General features: G+C 45.5%; 1 protein-coding gene across 5 annotated transcripts in view; it reads left to right on the forward strand.

Annotated features, from left to right (window-relative positions):
- LOC132392954 (anion exchange protein 3-like) overlaps nt 1-26513 on the forward strand; it is a 183181-nt gene that overhangs the window by 132034 nt on the left and 24634 nt on the right. For 4 of the 5 annotated variants that reach the window (XM_059967578.1, XM_059967577.1, XM_059967580.1 and 1 more), the window contains exons 16-22: nt 4940-5134; nt 6917-7105; nt 9993-10082; nt 11060-11226; nt 17888-18141; nt 20010-20179; nt 22072-22245. In XM_059967578.1, the coding sequence (XP_059823561.1) occupies nt 4940-5134; nt 6917-7105; nt 9993-10082; nt 11060-11226; nt 17888-18141; nt 20010-20179; nt 22072-22245 (1239 nt within the window). Of the gene's footprint in view, nt 1-4939; nt 5135-6916; nt 7106-9992; nt 10083-11059; nt 11227-17887; nt 18142-20009; nt 20180-22071; nt 22246-26513 lie in introns of those variants that run through there. The other variant, XR_009511696.1, reaches the window with a different exon arrangement.

Here is a 26513-nt window from a genome sequence, read left to right on the forward strand (position 1 = left end):
ATTTTTTGAAGAGGTTACGAGGAAAGTTGACGAGGGTAAAGCAGTGGATGTTGTCTATATGGACTTCAGTAAGGCCTTTGAAAAGGTTCCGCATGGAAGGTTAGTTAGGAAGGTTCAATCGTTAGGTATTAATATTGAAGTAGTAAAATAGATTCAACAGTGGCTAGATGGGAGATGCCAGAGAGTAGTGGTGGATAACTGTTTGTCAGGTTGGAGGCCAGTGACTAGCGGTGTGCCTCAGGGATCTGTATTGGGTCCATTGTTGTTTGTCATATACATTAATGATCTGGATGATGGGGTGGTAAATTGGATTAGTAAGTATGCAGATGATACTAAGGTAGATGCCGTTGCGGATAATGAAGTAGATTTTCAAAGTTTGCAGAGAGATTTAGGCCAGTTAGAGGAGTGGGCTGAACGATGGCAGATGCAGCTGATAAGTGTGAGGTGCTACATTTTGGTAGGAATAATCCAAATAGGACATACATCGTAAGTGGTAGGGCATGAAGAATGCAGTAGAACAGAGTGATCTAGGAATAATGGTGCATAGTTCCCTGAAAGTGGAATCTCATGTGGATAGGGTGGTAAAGAAAGCTTTTGGTATGCTGGCCTTTATAACTTAGAGCACTGAGTATTGGAGTTGGGATGTAATGTTAAAATTATACAAGGCATTGGTAAGGCCGTATTTGGAGTATTGTGTACAGTTCTGGTCACCGAATTATAGGGAAGACATCAACAAAATAGAGAGAGTACAGAGAAGATTCACCAGAATGTTACCTGGGTTTCAGCACCTAAGTTACAGAGAAAAGTTGAACAAGTTAGGTCTTTATTCTTTGGAGCGTAGAAGGTTGAGGGGGGATTTGTTAGAGGTATTTAAACTAATGAGGGGGATAAATCGAGTTGACGTGGATAAGCTTTTTCAATTGAGAGTAGGGGAGATTCAAACAAGAGGACATGAGTTGAGAGTTAGGGGGCAAAAGTTTAAGGGTAACACGAGGGGGAATTTCTTTACTCAGAGAGTGGTAGCTGTGTGGAATGAGTTTACAGTAGAAGTGGTAGAGGGAGGTTCGGTATTGTCATTTAAAGTAAAATTGGATAGGTATATGGACAGGAAAGGAATGGAGGGTTATGGGTTGAGTGTGGGCCAGTGGGACTAGGTGAGTGAAAGCGTCGGCACGGACTAGAAGGGCCGAGATGGCCTGTTTCCGTGCTGTAATTGTTATATGGTTCTAAGGTGCCACACATGAAGCTGCTTAACAAGCCATGTGCCCTCAGTAGTACAGGAAAGATTCTAGCATGGATAAAGCAGAGGTTAATTGTTATGTGGTTATATGGTTATTCAACAAATATAAAGAATTGTATAAAAAAGTTAGAGGTTAAAGTATATGGAATAAGATGTGCATAAATACATCAATCCCAGCATGTATTTACAACATAAACTGCATCATAAATATTATGAGTGCTGATGAATGGTCTCAGCCTGAAAAGTCAGCTGTTTTTTCATTTCCATAGATGCTGCCTGATCAGCTGAGTTTCTCCAGCATTTTGTGTGTAGTCCTCTGGATTTTCAGCATCTACAGAATCTCTTGTGTTCAGCATTATAAAAAGTGGTTGAAGGTGTTTTCAGTGCAGTGATGGGGGTAGCAGATAGAGGGGGTGGGATGGCTAACCAGAGTGGTTGATCAGATTATCTGCCTGGGAGAAGAAACATTTAAGATAGCGTGGTTTTGTTTAAATAGCTCTTTATAACTTTCCACAAGGGAGCTTTTGGAAAAGGCAGTTTGCAGGGTGGGTAGTGTCCACAATGATTTTTACTGTCCACTACTTTGTCCTGGACACATACAAGTCCTGCAGTGATAGTTGACTGCAGCTAGTAAACTTTGCTGCTGACCTGACAATTGACTGTAGTTTCTGTATACTGTGAGAGGATGCTTCACCGAACCAGATGGTAATGGCGGATGTGAGGATGCTCTCTATGATAGCAGTGTAGAATTACACGTGTATGTTCTGGAGAAGATGAAATTTTACCAACTGTCACAAGAAATACATCCTCTGCTGAATCTTTTATTAATGAAGAAGATATTGTTCTCCCACATGAGGTCCTACGAAATAATGATGCTCAGGAACCTGAATGTTGAAACGATGCTAACTGTAGAGTTGTTGATGATGAGTGGGTGGTGTTTAGCAGAAGACGTGTCTGGTAAATCAGTTTAATATTGTCACATGTACCAACGTACAGGGAAAAGCTTGTCTTGCATACTATCCATACAGAACAACAGTGCATTGGGGGTAGAACAATGTAAAGCAATAATGGAATGCAGAATCATAAACACAAGAGATTCTGCAGATGCTGGAAATCCAGAGCAACACACACAATATGCTGGAGTAACTCAGCAGACCAGGCAGCGTCTATGGAGGGGAACAAACAGTCGACCTTTTTGGGCTGAGACCCTTCATCAGGAAGGGAAAAGAAAGCAGAATAAGGAGGTGGGGGAAAGGGACGTACCAACTGGCAGGTGATAAAGGAGACCAGGTGAGGGGGACAATGGGTGGATGGAGGCGGAGGGATTAAGCTGGGAGGGGATAGGTGGAAAAGGTAAAGGGCTGAAGAAGAAGGAATCTAATAGGAGAGAGTGGAATCAGAATCAGATTTATTATCATTGGCATGTGATGTGAAATTTGCTAACTTAGCAGCAGCAGTTCAACACAATACATAACCTAGCAGAGAGAGAGAAAAATAATAAATAAAATAAAATATAATAATAAATAAACAAGTAAATCAATTACATATATTGAATAGATTAAAAATGTGCAAAAACAGAAATGCTGTATATTAAACAAGTGAGGTAGTGTCCAAAGCTTCGATGTCCATTTAGAAATCAGATGGCAGAGGGGAAGAAGCTATTTCTGAATCACTGAGTGTGTGCCTTCGGGCTTCTGTACTTCCTATCTGATGGTAACAGTGAGAAAAGGGTGCTCTGGGTGCTGGAGGTCCTTAATAATGGACACTGCCTTTCTGAGACACTGCTCCCTAAAGATGTCCTGGGTACTTTGTAGGCTAGTGCCCAAGATGGAAATGACTAGATTTACAACCTTCTGCAGCTTCTTTCAGTCCTGTGCAGTGGCCCCCCACCATACCAGACAGCAATACAGCCTGTCAGAATGCTCTCCATGGTACAACTATAGAAGTTTTTGCATTTGTTGACATTTAAAATCTCATCTAACTCCTAATAAAGTATAGCTGCTGTCTTGCCTTCATTATGACTACATTGGTATGTTGGGACCAGGTTAGATCCTCAGAGATCTTGACACCCAGGAACTTGAAACTGCTCACTCTCTCTACTCCTGATCTCTCTGTGAGGATTGGTTTGTGTTCCTTTGTCTTACCCTTCCTGAAGTCCACAATCAGCTCTTCCGTCTTACTGACGTTGAGTGCCAGGTTGTTGCTGTGGCATCACTCCACTAGCTGGCATATCTCGCTCCTGTAAGCCCTCTCGTCAATACCTGAGATTCTACCAACAATGGTTGTATCATCAGCAAATTTGTAGATGGCATTTGAGCTATGCCTAGCCACACAGTCATGTATATACAGAGTGGGGTAAGCACACACCCCTGAGATACACCACTGTTGATCATGGGCAAGGAGGATACGTTATCACCAATCCACACAGATTGTGGCCTTCCGGTTAGGAAGTTGAGGATCCAATTGCAGAGGGAGACACAGAGGCCCAGGTTCTGCAACTTCTCAATCTGGATTGTGGGAATGATGGTATTAAATGCTGAGCTGTAGTCAACAAACAGCTTCCTGACGTAGGTGCTTGTGTTGTCCAGGTGACCTAAAGCCGTGTGGAGAGCCACTGAGATTGCAGCTGCCTTTGACCTATTGTGGCGATAGGCAAATTGCAATTGGACCATGGGAAAAGGGGAAGGCAGAGGGGAACCGAGGGATGGGCAGGTGAAAAGAGAAAGAGGTAAAAGAGGAACCAGAATGCAGTATAAAGTGTAACAACTACAAAGTGCAGAACAGGTAGTGAATAAGGTGCAAGGTCATAAAGTAAAATGTGGGGTCACACTAGGGAAGCATTCAATAGTCTTATCACAATGGGATAGAAGCTGTCCTTGAGCCTGGAGGTACGTGCTTTTAGGCTTTTTGTATCTTCTACCTATGGGAGCGGGGAGAAGAGAGAGTGTCTGGGGTGAGTGGGTAAAGCTCTTTAACAATCAAGCTATGAGAAGTATAGACAGACACCATTAAGGGAAGTCTGGTTTCTGCGATATGGTGATCACAGGTGGAACAGTTGTCATACTAAGCTGTGGTGCATCCAGATAGGATGCTTTCTGTGGTACATCAATAAAAATTGGCAAGGGCCAATGAGAACATGCTGAATTTCTTTAGTCTCCTTTTGAGCCCTTGATGCGTCATGCACATTTGATAGCTCTGGACCTGTACTCACTGGAGATTAAAAGAATCAGGGAGGGAAGATTTCATTGAAGCCAATCTAATATTAAAAGGCCTAGATAGAGTTTGACCTGCAAAGAATGTTTCTTATAGTGGGAGAGTCTGGGACTGGAGAGCACAGCCTCAGAATACAAGGACATTCATTTAGAGCAGAGATGAAGAGGAATTTCTTTAGCCAAAGGATAATGACTCTGTTACACACAGCTGTGGAGGCCAAGTCATTGGGTATATTTAAAGTGGGGATGATCAATTCTTGGGTTTGAGAGGGACAATAAATCAGCCATGATGGAATGTCAGAGCAGTCTTGATGGGCCAAATGACCTAATTCTGCTCCTATGTTTTATGGACTTAAAGTCTTACTAGTTCACAGAGGAGCTGTCAGGCAGCCAGCAAGTTAAATGTTAACTCTTGTCTCCCCTTTCCTTCCATTATCTGAACCACCCTCCCCTTCCCCACCAATCTCCAACCCAACTCTGCCACCAGTTTAGCAAGAACCGGAACATCGACTATCTCACTGGCCGCGTATGGATTGGGTTTTGGCTCATGTTCATTGTGCTCATCGCAGTGGCCTTTGAGGGCAGTTTGCTGGTTCGATACATCTCCCCCTTCACCCAGGAGGTCTTTGCCTTCCTCATCTCTGCCATCTTCATCTATGAGACCCTGAAAAATCTCAGCATGGTAAGTGCTCACCAAGCCTCTGCCACGCTCGCCTATTCACCAACACCGCACTGCTGGGTGACATGGACCAGAGGGAAAATTACTGGAATGGAATTGGGAATGAGAGTTGAAAGGCCTAAGTAGAGCGGATATGCCGAGAATGTTTCCCATGGTGGGAAGTCTAGGACCAGAGGGCGGAGCCTCAGAATGCAAGGATGTCCATCTAGAACAGAGATGAGGAGGAACTTCTTTAGCCAGAGGTTGGTGAATCTGTGGAATTCATTGCAATGCAGACAGCAGAGGTTGTTAGGTTGTTGATTAGTAAGAGTGTCATAAATTAGAGGGAGAGGAGAGGAGAATGAGATTTGGAGGGATAATAAATCAACCATGATAGAATGGAGGAGCAGAATTGAAGGGATGAATGGCCTAATCTGCTCCTATGTCATATGGTCTACAGATATCCGTAGAAAGGGGAGTTTCCTCAGAGTAGAGATAGTTAAGGGAAATTTAACTGAGGCAACACAATCACCAAGGGTAAATTGGGAAATTAGTTCATACTGTATTGTCGCGGTTAATGACTTGCATACCGTCTACACAGAATATTTCATTACAATAGTGCATTGAGGGAAAAGGAAATATGTCACAGGAAAACATGAATTACGCACAAATTTTACAAGAAAGAAAACAATTAGAACAAATTAAAATGTTCATTTTAGATCAAAGTGGTGATAGTGTTGCCATTCTGAGGTGGTAATTAGGATTATGCTGGGTGGATCAAGAACCAAATGGTTGAAGGGAAGCAGCTGTTCCTGAACTTGATCTCATAAAGATTTATAAAATTGTGAGGGACATAGGCAGGGAGATAGTTACAATCTTTTCCCCAAGGTAGGTTTCAGGTGGAGAGGGGGAAACATTTAAAAGGGAGCTGAGGAGTAACTTTTCTACACATAGAACAGTAGGTTTTAAACAAAAGATTAAAAAGATTAGCTTTATTTATCACATTAACATCGAAACATACAGTTTGCGTGAACGACTAACGATGTGCTGGGGGCAGCCGCATGTGTCGGCTTCCAGCACCAACATGGCATGCCCACAACCCACTAACTCTAAGTATGTGGGAGGAAACTGGAGCACCCAGAGGAAACTCACAGAGTCACAGAGAGAGCATCCAAACTCCTTACAGAGAGTGGCAGAAGCTGAACCCTGATCTTAGAGCTCACACTGTAAGTGTGACTCCACCAGCTACGCTACAGTGCTAAGCTGTTCTTGAACTTGATCCTCAAAAGATTATGAGGGAGATAGACACAGAGATAGTTACAATCTTTTCACGGGGTCAAGGAGTCTAAAGCGAGAGGGTGTTGGTTTAAGGTGGAGATGGGAAAGATATAAGAGGGATCCGATGGGCAACTTTTTCACACAGTGGGTGTAGGTTTATGGAGCGAGCTTACCAGAGGCAGTAGTTGGGACAATAACAATACTTAAAAGAATTTTGGACAGGTACATGGATAGGAACATTATACAGATATAGGGGCCAAGCACTGGGTAAACTGGACCAGCTCAGAAAGGCGTCTTGGACAGCAAGGACGAGTTGTACCAAAGGAGCTTGCTTCTATGTTGTATCATTCTATGAATCTATGAGTTTTCATTGGAATGAGTTGCCTAAAAAAAAAATCAAAAAAATAACAGGAAAACAAGACATTCTGAGGCTCTGAGTAGTGGGTAGGATGAGCACAAGTGGGAGGGATCTAAAGACCTCTATGTTGTGCTTCAGATCAAAAGGTCTTACCTCCTCCCTGTTTCCAGGTCTTCTCAGAACATCCACTTCTCAAGACCTACCCTCCTGACACAGAGACAAAGGCCAACTATACGAAGGATATGATGGTGCAGATGCAACCCAACACAGCCCTCCTATCTCTGGTCCTGATGGTCGGCACCTTCTTCATCGCCTACTTCCTGAGGAAGTTCAGGAACAGCCGTTTTCTCGGGGGAAGTGTAAGTATGGTGAGGGATAACTCTGCCCCTCCCTCTCTTCCTCTCCTTGTTGCAAACAGAGATACATGGGGACCAACTCACAATGTGCTGGAGGAACTCAGAACTTAAGGCAGAGGAATAAACAGATGACATTTTGGGCCTAGATAGACCCTTCATCAGGATTGGAAAGGAAGGGGCAAAAGTCCAGAATAAGAAGATGGGGAAAGAGGATGTGATGCTGCTAGAAGTAACACACAAAATGCTGCAGGAACTTGGGTAACATCTATGGAAAGGAATAAACAGTCAGTGTTTCGGGACTGGGTCAGAAGCCAGAATAAAGTGGGGGACAGGGGAGGGGAACAAGTTGACAGGTGATAAGTGAGACCAGGTGAGGAGGAAGGGTGGCTGGTGGGGTGAGAAGCTGGGAGGGAGTAGGTGGAAGAGGTAAAGGGCTGAAGAAGGAGCAATCTAATGGAAGAGTAAACCATTGAAGAAAGGAAGGAGGAGAACCAGAGGGAGCTGATGGGCAGGTGAAGAGAATTCAGGTCAAGTCAAATTTATTTATAAAGCAGATTTAAAAACAGCCCATGTTGACCGAAGTGCTGTACAAACCATAACAGGTAGCTAAAATCACAAATACAAGAAACACAGATATAAACAATGAGGCACACAGCGCATTGGCACAAAATAAACAACACGTGAGCCTAGGCATGAGCCAAAATCAGCCACATCAGCAAGATTCAAATGCCAGAGAATAAAAGTAAGTTTTGAGCCTGGGCTTAAAAGAGTTGATGGAGGGGGCAGATCTGATAGGGAGGGGAATGCTGTTCCACAGTCTGGGGGTTGCAACAGCAAAGGCGCGGTCACCCCTGAGCTTGAAGTTAGATCGCGGGACAGCCAGGAGCCCCAAGTCAGCCGACCCGAGGGACCTGGAAGTAGAATAAGGGGGTAGGTGGTCTGTGATATAGGAGGGGGCCAATCCATTTAGGGCTTTATAAACAAACAGGAGAATGTTAAAATCAATTCTAAACTGTACTGAAAGCCAGTGGAGGGAGGCCAGGAGAGGAGTAATATGGTTCCTCTGTCATGGCTGCGGCGTTCTGGACCAGTTGCAGGCAGGACACAGATGACTGTCTGATCTCGGTATACAGGCAGCTGGAATGGTCCGAGCGGGAGGATATAAGGGCATGGATGACTTTCTCGAGATTTTTGAAAGAGAGAAACGGCTTGATTTTGGCAACAGTACGAAACTGGAAAAAATGGGCTTTTACTACTGGAAGGAGTGAGAGTGGAACCAGAATGGGGAGTACAGAAAGAGAGAAGGATGAATGAGAAATTAATGGGAGTTAGAGAAATCAATGTTCATGCTGCCAGATTGGATGCTACCCAGTGCCCTCAGCTTTTTACTGCATCCCCCTCCCTCAGGCATATGAGGGCAGAGCCTGCAATGACTGTGATTGGGTTATTACTGTGTCATGAACGAATGTGCAATGAAAAACCTTGTCTTGCCTTCATACAGGGCATTTCATCACATCAGTGTATTAGGGAAAACAATAACAGATTGCAGAATAAAGGGTTACAATTGCAGAGAATGTGCAGTGCAGGTCATCAAAAAGCTGCATGGTCATAATGAGGGGGAATATGAGGTCAAGAGTCCATCTTTACATATTTGGGACTGTTCAATAGTCTTCTAACAGCAGGGTCTTTGAGCCTGGTAGTACAGCCTTTCATTTTTTGTATCATCTGTCCAATGGGAAGGGGATAAGAGGGAATATCCAGGATCGGTGGGGCCATTGATTATGTTGGCAGCTTTACAGAGGCAGTGAGAAGTGTAGACCGAGTTCATGGAGGGAAGATTGGTTTCCGTGATGCGCTGAGCAGTGTCCACAGCTCTCTGCAGTTTCCTGTGGTCTCGTGCAGGCTCCTGGCCTGAAACACTGACAGTTTATTCCTCTCCACAGATCTTGCCTGACCTGAGTTCCTCCAGCATTTTGTGTGTGTGTTCCCCAGATATGTCACAAGCAGGACAGCTGCTGTACCAGGCTGTGATGCATCCAAATATGACGCATGCCATGACCATGTACAGGCTGTTAGACTCAAGGTTGTTTAACGTCATTTCCAGTACACAAGTTTAAAGGAGAACAAAATAACTGTTACTCCAGATCTGATGCAGCACAAAAACAAAACACAAGAAGACAAAGAAAAACAATAAATTTAAATATATAAGATAACTTGTATAAATGGATTGTGTGTCCACAAAGTAACACTAGGCAAAGCAGTGTCTGTACATCAGATGACTCTGAGAGAAAATGATAAAGTAGTGGTGCTGGGGGGTATGGGGGGAGTAGGTGTTGATCAGCCTTGGGGAAAATAATTGTTTTTGAGTCTGGTGGTCCTGTCATCAATGCTACATAGTTTCCTCGTGGGTAGGAGTGGGACTAACAGTCCGTGAGCTGGGTGGGTGGGATCTTTCATGATGTTACTGGCCTTTTTCTAGCACTTTTCTGTATATATATGTCCTTCAAGGTAGGTAGGCTGGTGCCGATGATGCATTGAGCAATTCTGGTTACCCATTGTAGAGCAATCCTGTCTGCTGCAGAGCAACTTCTGTACCAAACTGTGATGCAGCACGTTAGGATGCTCTCTATGTGAGTATAGATGTGGGTTGTCCAGCTCTCTTTCAGATGAGCTCACATTTACTGAAACATGCTAGGATTCCACCAGCAGAGGGGTTGAGACGGAGTCTGTGTTGACAATGGTGCAAGTGGAAGCATTGGTTAGGAGCCAAGGGTCAACCTGAGATGGTGATAAGGATGGAGCCATATGTCCTGACCCAATTGGAACTGCCTACAGCAGTGAAGATCTGTAGATCTCTGGCAGTCTAGAGACGACTTTTTCTCTCTTACAGGTGCGACGGGTTATTGGAGACTTTGGAATTCCCATTGCCATCTTGCTGATGTTAATTGTGGACATCTCAGTCACTGACACCTACACTGAGGTAAAGGGGTACAAGTCAAACTCTGTGTTAACAACTCGTTCGAGTATTATTAGAAAATAGAACAAAACAGCACAGTACAGGCCCACTGTGTTATGCTTCCCTTTTAACCTACTCCAAGATCATTCCAGCCTTTCCCTCCCACATAGCCCTCCATTTTTCTCTCATTTGTATTCCTATCTGAGACTCTTAAATGTCCTTAAACTGCATCAACCATCAACCCTGGTAGGACTTTCCACACACCTACCACTCTGTAAAAACCTACTCTGAAATCCCCCTTATAATTTCCTCCAATCATCTTAAAATTATGCCCTCTCATATTAGCCTTTCCTACTCTGGAAAAAAAGTTGCTGACTGTCCACTCAATAATTGCCTCTTATCATCTTTCCATCTCTATACAATCACCTCTCATCCTCCTTCACTCCAAAGAGGAAAACCCTAGCTCACACAACTTTTCCTCATAGGACATGCTCTCTGATCCAGGCAGCATCCTGGTAAATCTGCTCTGTGCCCTCTCTAAAGCTTCCTCATCCTTCCTATAATGAGGCGACCGAAACTGAACACAGTATTCCAAGTGTGGTCTAACCAAAGTTTTATAGAGCTGCAATATTGTCTTGCACCTCTTGAACTCAATCCCCTGACTAGTGAAAGCCAACGCTCCATATGCCTTCTTAACCAGCATATCAACTGGCACAGCGACTTTGGACATGGACTCCAAGATCCCTCTGTTCCCCCACGCTGCCATTGACCTAGCCTTCAACCTTGATCTTCCAAAGTGAATCACTTGACACTTTTCCAGATTGAACATCTCCTACTCTGCATCCAATCAATGTTCCACTGTAACCTACAGCAATCTTCTAGACTATCTACAGCACCTCCAGAAGCACCTGCACTTTTCTCCAGCGTTTTGTGTGATATGTGTTGCTCAAAATGGCCTCCAGCCTCTTCTCTGATGACCGGGATTGTCTCTCACTCCACAGAAGCTGAACGTGCCTCTGCACTTCTCGGTTACCTCTCCCAGCAAGCGGAGCTGGTTCATTCACCCCCTAGGCAAGGACAACAGCTTCCCTCTGTGGATGATCTTTGGCTCAGTGATTCCTGCCCTGCTTCTCTTCATCCTCATCTTCATGGAGACCAATATCACCACGTGAGTACAGACAAACCTCCTCCCCCAGCCTCATCTACCCCTACCACCCATGCTCTCACAGGGCATTCTGGGAGAGAATCCAGGGTGCTGGTGATGCATGCCACAGTCTAATAGTCCAGGCTCCTGTACCTCCTCCCTGAAGGCCATATTGAAAAGTGGGCATAGTCTGGATCGCAGGAGTCCGTGATGATGGACGTCCACCTTTGTGAGGCATTGCCTCTTGTAGATGTCCTAACTGGTGGAGAGAGTTGTATTCACGATGGAACTGACTGAGCCCTCCACTCTCTGTATTCTCTTGCCTGCATATTCAGTGTATAAATCCCATGGCAATTAGCAGGGCAGTACTTTACAAGCATAAGTTAAACATTAAGGATTAAAGATTAGATTAGCTTTATTTGTCATATGAACATTGAAACATACAGTGAAATGTGTCACTTACATCAATGACCAACACAGCCTGAGGATGAGCTGGGGGCAGCCCACAAGTCTCACCATACTTCTGGCACCTAAATAGAATGCACACAACCCTCACCAGTACATGACTCCTACTTGACAAGAATAATTACACTTAAAGCAGTTAATCATTTGGAAAACTGCAGGTCACACATTGAGACACTGTGCATCTCCTTTCCTGCCATGAAGTATTTTCCAGAGAGTACCATGTCTATTAATGACAGCTAAAGATGTGAAAAGTTCAAAGATTTTTAAAGTTTAACTTTATTTTTCACATGTACATCAAAATATTGAAGCCTATAGTGAAATGCTTCTTACTAACCCTAACGTGTAAGTCTTTGGACTGTGGGAGGAAACCAGAGCACCTGGAGGAAACCCATGCGGTCACATGGAGAATGTTCAAACTCCTTACAGACAGCAGTGGAATTGAACCCTGATTGGTGATCGCTGGCGATGTAAAGCAATGCACTAATCACGACACTACTGTGCCATCCTTAACCTAGTCCTAAATTAACATAAATTATTCATAATTTGCACGACAAAATAAACATAATGATACTAGTAACACACACAAAATGCTGGAGGAACTCAGCTGGCCAGGCAGCATCTGTAGAAAAGAGAAAACAGTTGATGTTTTGGCCCAAAACCCTTCGGCAGGACTGGAGAGAAAAAGGAGAGGCGTAGAATTAAAAGGTGGGGAGGGGGTGAAAGAGAAACATAGGGTGATAGATGAAACCAGAGGAGCGTAGTAAAGAGTTGGGAAGTTGATTGGTGAAAGAGATACTGAGCTGGAGAAGGGGGAATCTGACAGGAGGACGGAAGGCCATGGAAGAAAGAACGCTGGTGAGGAGCACCAGAGGGAGGTGATGGACGAGCAAGGAGATAAGATGAGAGAGGGAAATGGGGAATGGTGAAGGGGGGTGGCATTGCCGTAAGTCCAAGAAGTCAATGTTCATGCCATCAGGTTGGAAGCTACCCAGCCAGAATATAAGGTGTTGTTCCTCCAACCTGAGTGTGACCTCATCATGACACTAGAGGAGGCTATGAATTGACATATTGGAATGGGAAGTGGAATTAAAATGGGTGGCCACTGGGAGATCCTGCATGTTTGGGCAGATGGAGCATAGGTGCTTGGTGAAGCAGTCTCCCAATCTACGTCAGGTCTCACTGATATACAGGAGGCCACAGTTGCAGCACTGGACACTATATGTAACCCCAACAGATTCACAGGAGAAGTGTCGCCTCACCAGGAAGGACTGTTTGGGGCTTGAAACATCTTGTCCATAAGATGTTGCCTGGCCTTCTGAATTCCTCCAGCACTTTGTGTGTGTGTGTTGCTTAGATTTCCAGCATTGCAGATTTTCATCTGTTTGTGATTGATAATGACTCTAGTTCAAGTTGTGGGAAAGGAAAAGAAACATAGTCCAAGGTAGTGTTAAGGTTTCTCAGGTCAGTTTGAGAACCTGATGGCAGTGGGAAAGAAGCTGTTGTTGAACCTTGATGTATAGGTCTTCAGGCTCCTGTACTGCTTCCTTACTAGCAGGATCAATAACCATCAACCTCCACTTTAAATTTACTCATTAACTTGGCCTTCACAGCCATCTGTGGCAATGAATTCCATAGATTCACCACCCTCTGCTGAAAGAAATTCCTCCTCATTGCTGTCCTAAATGACTATCCCTCTATTAGACAATAGACAATAGATAATAGGTGCAGAAGTAGACCATTCGGCCCTTCGAGCCTGCACCGCCATTTTGAGATCATGGCTGATCAACTACTATCAATACCCGGTTCCTGCCTTGTCCCCATATCCCTTGATTCCCCTATCCATAAGATACCTATCTAGCTCCTTCTTGAAAGCATCCAGTGAATTGGCCTCCACTACCTCCCGAGGCAGTGCATTCCAGACCCCCACAACTCTCTGGGAGAAGAAGTTTTTCCTTAACTCTGTCCTAAATGACCTACCCCTTATTCTCAAATCATGCCCTCTGGTACTGGACTCTCCCAGCATCTGGAACATATTTTCTGCCTCTATCTTGTCCAATCCCTTAATAATCTTATATGCTTCAATCAGATCCCCTCTCAATCTCCTTAATTCCAGCATATACAAGCCCAATCTCTCTAACCTCTCTGCGTAAGACAGTCCAGACATCCCAGGAATTAACCTCGTGAATCTACGCTGCACTTCCTCTACAGCCAGGATGTCCTTCCTTAACCCTGGAGACCAAAACTGTACACAATACTCCAGGTGTGGTCTCACCAGGGCTCTGTACAAATGCAAGAGGATTTCCTTGCTCTTGTACTCAATTCCCTTTGTAATAAAGGCCAACATTCCATTAGCCTTCTTCACTGCCTGCTGCACTTGCTCATTCACCTTCAGTGACTGATGAACAAGGACTCCTAGATCGCTTTGTATTTCTCCCTTACCTAACTTTACACCGTTCAGATAATAATCTGCCTTCCTGTTCTTACTCCCAAAGTGGATAACCTCACACTTATTCACATTAAACGTCATCTGCCAAGTATCTGCCCGGTCACCCAGCCTATCCAAGTCACCCTGAATCCTCCTAACATCCTCATCACATGTCACCCTGAATCCTCCTAACATCCTCATCACATGTCACACTGCCACCCAGCTTAGTATCATCAGCAAACTTGCTCATGTTATTTTCAATGCCTTCATCTAAATCGTTGACGTAAATTGTAAACAGTTGTGGTCCCAATTCCGAGTCCTGTGGCACCCCACTAGTCACCACCTGCCATTCCAAGAAACACCCATTCACCGCTACCCTTTGCTTTCTATCTGCCAACCAGTTTTCTATCCATGTCAATGTCTTCCCCCTGATGTCCTGAGCTTTGATTTTACCCACCAATCTCCTATGTGGGACCTTATCAAAAGCCTTCTGAAAATCGAGGTACACTACATCCACTGGATCTCCCCCATCTAACTTCCTGGTTACATCCTCGAAAAACTCCAACAGTTTAGTCAAGCATGATTTACCCTTGGTAAATCCATGCTGGCTCGGTCCAATCCTATCACTGCTATCTAGATATGCCACTATTTCATCCTTAATAATGGACTCTAGCATCTTCCCCACCACCGATGTCAGGCTCACAGGTCGATAGTTCTTTGTTTTCTCCCTCCCTCCTTTCTTAAAAAAGTGGGATAACATTAGCCATTCTCCAACCCTCAGGAACTGATCCTGAATCTAAGGAACATTGGAAAATGATTACCAATGCATCTGCAATTTCCAGAGCCACCTTCTATTCTGAGGCTGTACCCTCTGTCCTAGACTCACTCACTATCCTTTCTCTGTCCTCCTCTCCTCCAGCTGGGCTTTTCAATATTCCATAGGTTTCAATGAGATCCCCACTTATTCTTCTAAACTCCAGTAAGTACAGGCCCAGAGCCATCAACCGCTTATCATACATTAACCCTTTTGTTACCAAAACCATTCTCGTGAACCTCCTCTAGGCTCTGTCCAAAGTCAGCCTATCCTTTTTCAGAGAAAGGGCCCAAACTGCCCACAATGCTCCAAGTGTGGTCTGACCAATGCCTTATAGAGCCTCAGCATTACAACCTTGATTTTATATTCTAGTCCTCTCAAAATGAATTCTAACATTGCATTCCCTCTGACTCAACCTGCAAATTAAACTTTAGGGAATCCTGTACAAGGACTCCAAAGTTCCTTTGCGCTTCTGATTTTTGAATTTTCTCCCAGTTTACAGAATGGCCTACACCTTTATTCCTTCTACCAAAGTGCATGTCTGTACACCTCCCTACACTATACTCCATCTGCACTTCTTTGCCCATTCTCCCAATCTAAGTCCTGCAAACTCCCTGCTTCCCCAACACCACCTGCCCCTCCACCTATCTTTGTATCATTCACAAATAAATCTCAAGGTTGTATAAAGTATACATACTTCAATAATAAAAAGTATTTTGAACTCTTGAACTTTGAACTTAGCCACAGAGCCATCAATGGCATCATCCAAATCATTGACATATAACGTGAAAAGAAAAGAAATTGCCTCTTGTAAATGTCCACCCATGATTTGACTGGCTGAGGTCACCACTTTGTAGCCTCTTGTGTTCCTGTGTATTGAGGTTTCCATACAAGGACATAAAAAAAACTTGTCGCTACATCTCCTTTTTACTTCCCCCCCCCCTCACCTTAAATGCCCTCTAGCACTTGGCATTTGTATCCTGGGGAAAAGATCCTGACTGTACATGCCTCTCATAATTTTATAAACCTCTCTCAGGTCTCCCCTCAGCCACCAACACTCCACAGAAAACCATCCACGTTTCTTCCACCTCTCCTCACACCTCTTCAGATTCAGGCACAAGTTTATTTATCACACGTACATCAAAGCATACAGTGAGATGTGTCATTTGCATTAACAACCTGTACAACCTCACATTCCAGTGCCAACATACCACGCCCACAATGCTCAGCAGATCAACACAGAACACGATAAGCAACAAACAACAGTCAAAAAAGCCCAGTTTGTCCCTCCCACCCACACATGCTGACATGCCCTCTAAGCCATGCAGCATCCAGGTAAACCTCTTCTGCAGCCATCTTCCTTTAATGAGGCGACCAGAATTGAATGTAATACTCCAGATGTGGCCTGACTAGAGTTTTATAAGGCTGCAAAGTGACTTACCGACTTTTATACTCAATGCCCCGACTAACGAAGGTAAGCATGTCACTTGCCTTCTTTACCACACTACCTACTTACATGGCCACTTTCAGGAGATACGTCCACAAGACCATAAGAAAACAGAGTAGAATTAAGCCATTCAGCCCATTGAGTCTGCTCTGCCATTTGATCTTGGCTGATTTATTATCCCTCTCAAGCCCTGTCACGTTCTCCTTCGGGTGTAACGAAACGCCGAATTTAACGTCCGGATAAACCACAGTTAATAAGAACCAGATCGCAGTAAGATTAACCATTTACTGTTCACTCTTCACATTAACATATGGTGAAAACTGTTGATAAAACAATACAAGATTGATACAGTATTTGTTCCTTCCTTAATATCACATTTCAAGTGTAAATACTTGCAAAGGTGACTATAACTACATTACACTAAGGTGCAGTATACAGGGAGAGTTTACCTGCTCCATTGACTACTTTAAATACACTTCCATGCAAACTATCCGCGACTCTTTAACTAACGAAAGCATAAACATTATCTACCGTCGTTACCTCTAACAGGATCAGCATTAACATCTTAGTTCAATATATCGATTATCTATTAACTTACAGCGTTGCTCTCACTGTGATTTCTCATGCCTGCAAAACTGCTTGTGCTCAGGTGAGCCTCGTGGAAAGCCCCCACCCTCGCGCTAATTTCAAACCGGTGTTTTCCCACAAGACGCGGCGAAACCGGATGTGACGTCATCGCATGCCGATATATTTTACATGCAATGAATACACTTTAAACACTTCTAATTCTAACTAGAAAATACTATTGAATGAATTACTAAGCGAAAATATTATAAACTAAATAACTGTCGTAAAGACAGCACAAGCCCACTTTCCTGCCCTCTCCCCGTAACCTTTGATTCCCTTACTAATCAAGAACCTATCAACCTCCAATTTAAATACACCCAATGACTTGGCCTCCACAGCCATTTGTGGCAATGAATTCCACAGATTCACCACACTTTGTCTAAAGAAATATCTCTTCATCTCTGTTCTTCAAGGGAGGTTCTTATATGGACTCTGTGGACCTGGACCCCAATATCCTTCTGTACATGTTTTGAGTCCTACCATTAATTGTATACCTAGCCTTGCATGCCACTGGACCACGACTCCATTCTGTCAAGGACTATGTGTTGGCTACCCATGTAACAGTGCCCCACGTTAAACAACATCATGTACGGGTGTTCTCCATTAAAGGAATAACCCCTTAGGACAAGAGCTTCCAACCCGTGGTCCATGGTTAATGGTAAGGCTCATTGGCTTAAAAAAGGTTGGGAACCCCTGCCTATGGAGAACATTTCTCTTGGGTGATCACACAATTACACCTAGTGGGGTGAGAGAGGAGGTGGAAATAATGTTGGGTAAGGTCATTGGTGGTTGGGTGGAATGGAGGAGCAGGAGATGGGGAAAATGTGGGGGAAGATTGGTCAACAGAGGGGCCTCCTTTCCCCTAATACCCTTTTAGATTCAAGCCCTACTCTTTCCCACTCCACAGGCTTATTGTCAGCAAGAAGGAAAGGCGCCTGGTTAAAGGCTCCGGATTCCACCTGGACCTGCTCCTCATCGGCGTGGGGGGCGGTGTCTGTGGCATCTTCGGTCTTCCCTGGCAGACGGCAGCCACTGTACGCAGCATCGCCCACGTCAATGCCCTGACTGTCATGAGCAAGAGCATTGCTCCAGGAGAGAAGATCAAGATCAAGGAGGTGAAAGAGCAGCGGATCACTGGGATGCTGGTGGCACTACTCGTGGGTGAGTCACACCCAAGGGTCCATCCTCCCTCTCCACTTCCTTATGTGCTGAGTCAAGCTGTTTGTTCATGGAGGTGTTACCTGTGCATGGGGATATTGGGGAAGGGTTATTTGTATTAATGGAGATCATTAGTGGATTATTATTACCTCATGTACTGAGGTACAGTGAAAAAATTTATTTTTTAATGTACCTTAGAAAGTTTTTTTACACAGAGAGTGATGGGTGTGTGGAACGTCCTGCCAGGGATAGTGGTAAAGGTAGATATATTAGGGGACTCTTAAATAGGTAGATGGATGATTGAAAACTGGAAGGGTATATAGGAGGGAAGAGTTAGAATGATTATGGGCCAAAGAGCTTGATTGTGCTGTAATATCCTGTGCTCTGTGTTCTAGAAAGCATCCTATCCAGATGCAGCACAGCTTGGTATGACAACCACTCTACCTGTGACCACAAGAAATTTCAGAGAGTTGTGGACACAGCTCAGCTCAGCACATCACAGGAACCAGCCTCCCCTCCATGGACTCTGTCTATATTAGTTGCTGCCTCAGTAAGGCAGCCAGCATCATCAAAGAGCCTACCCACCCCAGACACTCACTCTTCTCCACTCTCCTACTGGGCAGAAGATACTAAAACCTGAAAGCACGTCCCACCTGGCTCAAGGAGCAATTCTACCCCACTGTTATCAGACTTCAACGGTCCCCTTGTATGATAAGGTGGACTCTTGACTTCATAACCTAACACGTTATGATCCTGCACCTTCTTGTTTATCTGCACCTCACTTCTTTGTAACTGTCACACTTTATTCTGCACCTGTGACTGTTTTAACTTGTTCTGGTTCAATGCCCTGTGTAATGACTTGATCTTGTAAACAGAAAGCAAGACAAGTTTTTCACTGTATCTCGGCACATGTGAAAATAATAAAGCAATTCCAGTACTAGCCCCAATCCTTACAGATCAGCTCATCACTTCAGTATATCCAGGTAGTACAGGGAAAAGCAATAACAGAGTGCACAGCAACACAGAACAGCAGAGCACTTCTCAGTTATGGTTACAGAAAAAGTGCAGGACCATAACAAGGTAGATTGTGAGATTAGGCGTGTAATTTCAATAACAGATTGAGACAGAACAAGAGAAAACAATGACAGAATGCAGAATAAAGAGTTATAGAGGAAGTGCAGTGCAAGCAGAGAACAAAGTGCAAGGTTATAATGAGGTAGATTGTAAGGTAAAGTGTCCATTTTATCATGCCCAGGGACTATTCAGAGTCATATAACAGAGGGGTAGAAGCTGTCCTTGAGCCTGATGGTATGTGCTTTCAGGCTTTTGTATCTTCTATCTGATGGGGGGGAGAGAGAGAAATTCCAGGATGTCGGATTATGCCGGATGCTTATCGAGGTAGTGAGAAATATAGGCAGAGTCCATGGAAGGGAGGCCAGTTCCTGTGATGTGCTGAGCTGTGTCCACAACAATCTGCAGTTTCCTGTGGTCATGGGCAGAGCAGTTACTGTACCAAGCTGAGATACAATCTGACAGAATGCTTTCTGTGGTGGATCAATAAAAATTATTGTGTGTCAACAGGGGCCTGATGAATTTCTTTAGCCTCCTGGGAAAGTAGAGGTGTTGGCAAGCTTCCTTGGCTGTAACATCTACATGGTATCTACTTTAGATCCCAGCCCCCAGTCTGTCCCCATTCATTGTGACCACCTTCACTTTCCCTCACCATCTCTCGCTCTTCCAGAGGAGTTGGGCCAGCCTATGGAGGGGGGAGACTGATGTGGCTGAAGTGGGTGGGATGTTGGGGTGGGGTCTTGTGGAGCTGTGGTTGTGCCCCTTAATGATGTCATGTGCGTCTCCCTTCTTCCCACCAGGACTGTCGGTGGTCATGGGCACTGTGCTACGGATGATCCCCATGGCAGTTCTGTTTGGGATCTTCCTGTACATGGGGCTGACATCGCTGACGGGAACCCAGCTGTATGAGCGACTGCTGCTGATGTTTATCCCGGCCAAGTTCCACCCGGACCACGTCTACGTCACCAAGGTGAGTGTCCTTCCCCAGTTCCCACTCCGTCAAGTGTCATAGAGTTGGACAGCATGGGGGGTGCGGGAGGACTGGAGGCAAATTCATAAAGAGAGCTGAGTCAGCATCTGAACAGAAATAACTCGTAGGGCTCTGGGGACAGGGCAGACAGTTGGATGGGACAGGTTGCTAAAACATTGAGCCAGTATAAACTCAAAAGGTCAAATGGTCTCATTCCGTCCCATAGTCATTCTATGACTCTGCGCTTTCTCAGTCTAATTCACAGCTCTATCTTCACATCTGTATAAAGTGGCCACGAGTGTTTATTCGTGGTCTTCCTCTGCCGTAGCCATCCACTTTGAGTTTGAATGTGTTGTGTATTCAGAGATGCTCTTCTGCCCACCGCTGTAATGTGTGGTTAATGTCACCTTCTTGTCAGTTTGAACCAGTCTGGACATTCTCATAACAAGGCACTTTGCCCATAGGGTGTGACTGGGTGTGTTTTTTGTTTCTCACACCATTCTCTGTAAACTCTAGAGACTATTGTGGTGAAAATCCCAGGAGACCAGTGGTTGCTGAGATAGTCAAATCACCCTGTCTGACACCATGGTCAAAGTCACTTAGATCACATTTATTCTGCACGCTGATGTTTGGTCTGAACGACAACTGAACCTCTTGACCGTGTCTGTGTGATTTTATGTATTGAGTTGCTGCCACACAATTGGCTGATTAAATAATTGCATTAACAAGCCATTGTCTAGGCATATCTAATAAAGTGGCCACTGAGTGTATGTTCTATATTTTAAAGATTCAAAGATTAGCATTCTTTGTCACACGTACATAGAAACATCAAAACATAAGAGTGAAATGTGTCACTTGTGTCAATGACCAGCACAGTCTGAGGATATGGGCCAAACTCTGACAAATAGAACTAGCTCAGTTTGACATCTTGGTCAGCATGGATGTGTTGGGCCGAATAGCCAGCGCTGTACTGTATAACTACATCACCATGACTCCAACAACCTACACCAATATACTGTCTTTTGCATCAAAACACCTCTGGAGAGAGAGCACAGAAGGGCAGTACAATAGCATAGCAGCTAATGCAATGCCTTACAGCACCAGCTGTAAGATCAGGGTTCAATTCCCACCTCTGTCTGTAACGAGTTTGTATATTCTCTCGTGACCATGTGGGTTTCCTCTGTGTGCTCCAGTTTCCTCCCAACGATGTATAGGTTAGAGTTGGTAAAATCCTGCGCATGTTATGTTGGCGCCAGAAGTGTGACAACGATTGCAGGCTGCCCAGCACAATCGTCACTGATTTGATTTGAAGCAAACAACGCAGTTCACTGTATGTTTTGATGTACATGTGAGGAATACAGCTAATCTTAATCTGTGAAAACACAGTCTTGAATTAGATCATGGCCATAGAATGATGATGGGATGGAATGGTATAATGTAGCATCTAACACAACGCTTTTCAGCACCTGCTGTAAAATCAGTCAGGGTTCAATTCTCTCACTGCCTGGCAGGAGTTTATATTTCTCCCCCATCACCGTGTGTGTTTCAAAAGTTCGAAGGTTCAATTTAATGTCGGAGAAATGTATACAATATAGATCCTGAAATGCTTTTTCTTCACAACCATCCACAAAAACAGAGAGGTGCCCCCAAAGAATGAACGACAGATAAACATGAGGACCCCAAAGTCCCCCCCCCCCACAGCTCCTCTGGGTGCTTCGGTCTTCTCCCACTCTCCAAGGACTAAATGATCGGTGTTTGTAAGCTGTGTGTGCTGTGTTGGTGCTGGATGTGGGTCGCTCCCAGCACATCCTCAGACACAAACAATGCATTTGACTGGACGTTTTGATGTGAGAGATAAAGCTAATTTGATCTCACCTCCTGTTTGACTCCAGGTGAGGACTCGGAGAATGCACCTCTTCACCAGTATCCAGATAGTTTGCATCATCATCCTCTGGGTCATCAAGTCCACCATTATCTCCTTGGCCTTCCCATTTTTCCTCATCTTGACTGTGCCCACACGCCGCTACCTACTTCCGAAGATATTCCAAGAACGAGAATTGCTGGCGGTGAGTGGGAATAGTAGATGCTGTTGCAACAAATCTTCTTGTTTGTGTGCAAGGAGGACATAGAGTCATAGAGTAATATTGCACAGGAACAGGCAATTTAATTGCTGTGGAGGATTTCTTACCCTTGTGTAATAATGTCTTTCCTGATAAGTGAGGTCAGTCTGCTCGGCCGGTGAGACTTGTGGCTGTGAAACAATCTCAGGTTCTGGGGTGGTTGCCGGAGTTGAGCCTGGGAGTTTAGGAAGTGGTTCTAACATCTCCGGATACCTTTATTCTCCTTTGATCTCCTCAGCTGATGATGTGTTGTCTTCAGATGACATCAGGCACTATCTCAACTCTCCACTGTGTAGGGCAGTGGTGCAGTTCTGTCCTTAATATTTTCAAGTACCCACTTTTAATCATCTCTGTAGTCCCTTGCCAGGACTGCTTGTCCAGCAGTGAAACATTGAACCTCCTTGTATGAGGAGCCCTCAATTTGTCTCAGCTGTTTGTCCTGCATACTCCTTCTTAAATTTGGTTTGAGGAGATCCAACCACGAGCCAAGGGACAAGCCAGGAACAGGTGAGTTGTTGGTTGTGGAGAGTTCTGTATTACGATATGCAAGGAGGGCATTGGTGAGCTTCTGAGTCAGTGTTCTGCTGACTTTGCTCACAGTGTGTTCTTTAGGCATTAAGACAAAATTTTCCACCAAGACATTTGTAGCTGGGTGGTACAGTGCAGATGTAATATGCCTTATTCCGTTCATTTTCAGGAATGACTGAAACTGTTCTGCAGTAAACTGTGGTCCATTATCACTGACTGAAACACCAGTCCTTGGGAAGAGCTTCTCAACACATCATTGGTGTGTGAGGCTGCAGTGGAAGCTATTGGAAACACTTCTGCTCACTTTGTAACTGCATCCACTACTACTGATAAATTTCTGCCTGTAAATGGTCTGGCAAAGACAACATGAATCCTCTGCCAGGGAAATGCGGGACATTCCCGGGGATGGAGAGGTGCTGCTCTTCGCATCTTTTAGATGTGCTGGCATTCTGAACCATGCATGGCAAAGCTGCTCGATCTGCCAATCTATCCCAGACCGCTAGACAATGCTTTGGGACAAAGCTGCTCGATCTGCCAATCTATCCCAGACCGCTAGACAATGCTTTGGGACAAAGCTGCTCGATCTGCCAATCTATCCCAGACCGCTAGACAATGCTTTGGGACAAAGCTGCTCGATCGGCTAATCTATCCCAGACCGCTAGACAATGCTTTGGGACAAAGCTGCTCGATCTGCCAATCTATCCCAGACCGCTAGACAATGCTTTGGGATTGTACTGATAAAAATGGGGGAACTGGAATTTCTGCTGCACATTCCAGCCATTTTGAATGCCCATGTAGACCTGAGACAGTGTGGGGTCTTTTCTGGTTTCCCTTTGGATCATCTCTGCTGTAATAGGGAGACTTTCGATTTGCGTTAGGGAGAGTACGTCAAGAGGAGTGTCCTCTTTTGTAAATTTTTCAGGTATTTCCGTTTCCAAGGGTAAATAGGACAATCCATCAGCATTTCCATCATTAGTTGTCCTCTCGAATTCGATCTTATTGTGTCCTTCAAGAGACAGAACCCATCTCAGCATTCGTGCTGCTGCTGTCAGTGGAACATCCTCTGTGGATTGAAACGGACACTCGTGGTTGATAACCTGTAATGAGGGAAAACTCTTTCCCATACAAGCACTGGTTGAAACATTTTACACCCCAAACCAGACTCAAGGCCTCTCTGTCAATCTGTGTGATGCACCATCAATAACTCTTGGAGACAGGAGGTGAACGACAGGCTTTTATTAGCACCAAAAGGGAGCACAACATCTCGGAGACTGAGGGGGGAGCAGTGCCCCAATCGCCTTTAAACAGGGGTCTGTGGGAGGAGCCACAGGAGCAGTCAGCAGAGGGGCGTGTCCAGACAGGTATACATAGTTTACCACATTCACCCCCCCCCCTTTGTTTTAGAAGAGAGTCCCCATGGGGTGAAGTTTCTGACAAGTATATTTACAGGTTAAGTGTATCAGGTGGTCGAATCTGTCGCTGCGATCTACGTAGCAGCGGCTGTGATTGCACTGGTTCGGTGGTTGTGCTGACTCCGGCCTGACTTGAGGTGTCAGCCCATTAGGCGTCAGTAATCCCTCATGCGTGTGTGTGGCGCCCGGTATGGGAGTGTCGTGAGGAGTCTGGGCAGGGCTTGGTGTGCGCGGTGTCTCGTGGGTATATACATCGGTGGGTACGGGGTTCATAGTCACCGTGGCGTGTTCGGGGTAGGGGTCTGGTGTTCCTGCGGGCACCAGGTCACGGACGGAGACCGTGTCCTCCCGCCCATCAGGTAAGACCACATAGGCATACTGGGGGTTAGCATGAAGTAGGTGAACCCTCTCGACCATTGGGGAGTATTTATTGCTCCTCGCATGTTTCTGGAGCAGCACTATCGTTGGGAATGTCAGCCAAGCCGCTAGGGTGGTCCCAGTGGCAGAATTCCTGGGAAAAGAAAAGAGTCGCTCATGAGGGGTGGCATTGGTGAACGTGCATAACAGGGAGCGGATGGAGTGGAGTGCCTCGGGGAGAACCTCCTGCCATCAAGAGACTGGCAATCCCTTTGACCTAAGGGCTAAGAGTGTGGCCTTCCACACTGTGGCATTCTCCCTCTCCACCTGTCCATTCCCCTGGGGATTATAGCTCATGGTCCTACTAGTAGCAATACCCCTAGCCAGCAGGTATTGGCGCAGCTTGTCACTCATAAACGAGGACCCTTTATCACTGTGGGTATAGCAGGGATATCCGAACAGAGTGAAGAGCTGGCGCAGGGCTTTTATGACGGACGTGGCAGTGGTGTCGGGGCAGGGAATGGCAAAGGGGAACCACGAGTACTCGTTGATTATGTTGAGAATGTAGACATTGTGGTCGGTGGAGGGAAGGGGACCCTTAAAGTCGACACTCAGTCGCTCAAAGGGGCGGGTGGCCTTGATAAGTTGCTCCTTTTCAGGATGGTAGAAGTGCGGTTTGCACTCAGCGCAGACTTGAAAGTCCCTGGTCATCGTCCTGATTTCCTCAAGGGCGTAAGGCAGGTTCCGGGCTTTCACGAAATGGTAATATCAGGTGACCCCCAGGTGGCAAAGATCTGCATGGCGGGCGTATAGCTGGTCGAGCTGTGCGCTGGCACATGTTCCCTGGGATAGGGCATCAGGGGGCTCATTGAGCCTTCCAGGTTGGTACAGGATGTCATAGTTGTAGGTGGAGAGTTCTATTCCCCACCTCAAAATTTTATCATTTTTGATTTTGCCCCGCTGTTGGTTGCTAAACATGAACACAACTGAGCGCTGGTCGGTCAGCAAGGTGAACCTTTTGCCGGCGAGATAGTGCCTCCAGTGGCTAATAGCTTCCACTATGGCCTGGGCTTCTTTCTCCACCGCGGTGCCGAATTTCAGGGCCCTGAAGGGTACGAGGGAAGAATGCTACCGGCCTTCCTGCCTGATTGAGGGTAGCAGCCAGCGCGAAGTCGGAAGCGTCACTCTCTACTTGGAAGGGAATGGTCTCGTCCACCGCATGCATCGTTGCTTTGGCAATGTCCCCTTTAATGCGGCTGAAGGCCGCGCAGGCCTCGGCTGAGGGGGAAATGCAGTGGACTTGACCAGGGGGCAGGCCTTGTCTGCGTAGTGAGGGACCCATTGGGCGTAATAGGAAAAGAAGCCCAGGCACCTTTTGAGGGCTCTGAGGGCGGTGGGAAGGGGGAGTTCCAACAGGGGGTGTATATGGTCAGGGTCAGGGCCAATGTCCCTGTTCTCCACAACATACCCAAGGATAGCAGGTCGGGTGGTTCCGAACACACACTTGTCCCTGTTATAGGTGAGGTTAAGAGCTTTGGCCGCTTGGAAAAATCGTTGGAGGTTGGTGTTGTGATCCTGCCAGTCGTGACCGCAGATGGTGATGTTATCCAGATATGGGAACGTGGCCTTCAGTTGGCACTGGTCCACCATCTGGTCCATTTCCCTCTGGAAGACAGAGACACCATTCGTGACACCAAAGGGGACGCGCAGGAAGTGATAGAGCCTGCCACCCGCCTTGAAGGCGGTGTAGGGGCGGTCCTCTGGGCGGATGGGGAGCTGATGGTAAGCAGATTTCAGGTCTATGGTCAAGTACAGCTTGTACTGAGCTATCTGATTGACCATATCCGCGATGCGGGGTAGGGGGTACGCGTCAAGCTGCGTGAACCTATTGATGGTCTGGCTATAGTCCACGACTGT

Source organism: Hypanus sabinus, chromosome 4 (assembly GCF_030144855.1).
Source record: "Hypanus sabinus isolate sHypSab1 chromosome 4, sHypSab1.hap1, whole genome shotgun sequence".
Classification (NCBI taxonomy): domain Eukaryota; kingdom Metazoa; phylum Chordata; class Chondrichthyes; order Myliobatiformes; family Dasyatidae; genus Hypanus; species Hypanus sabinus.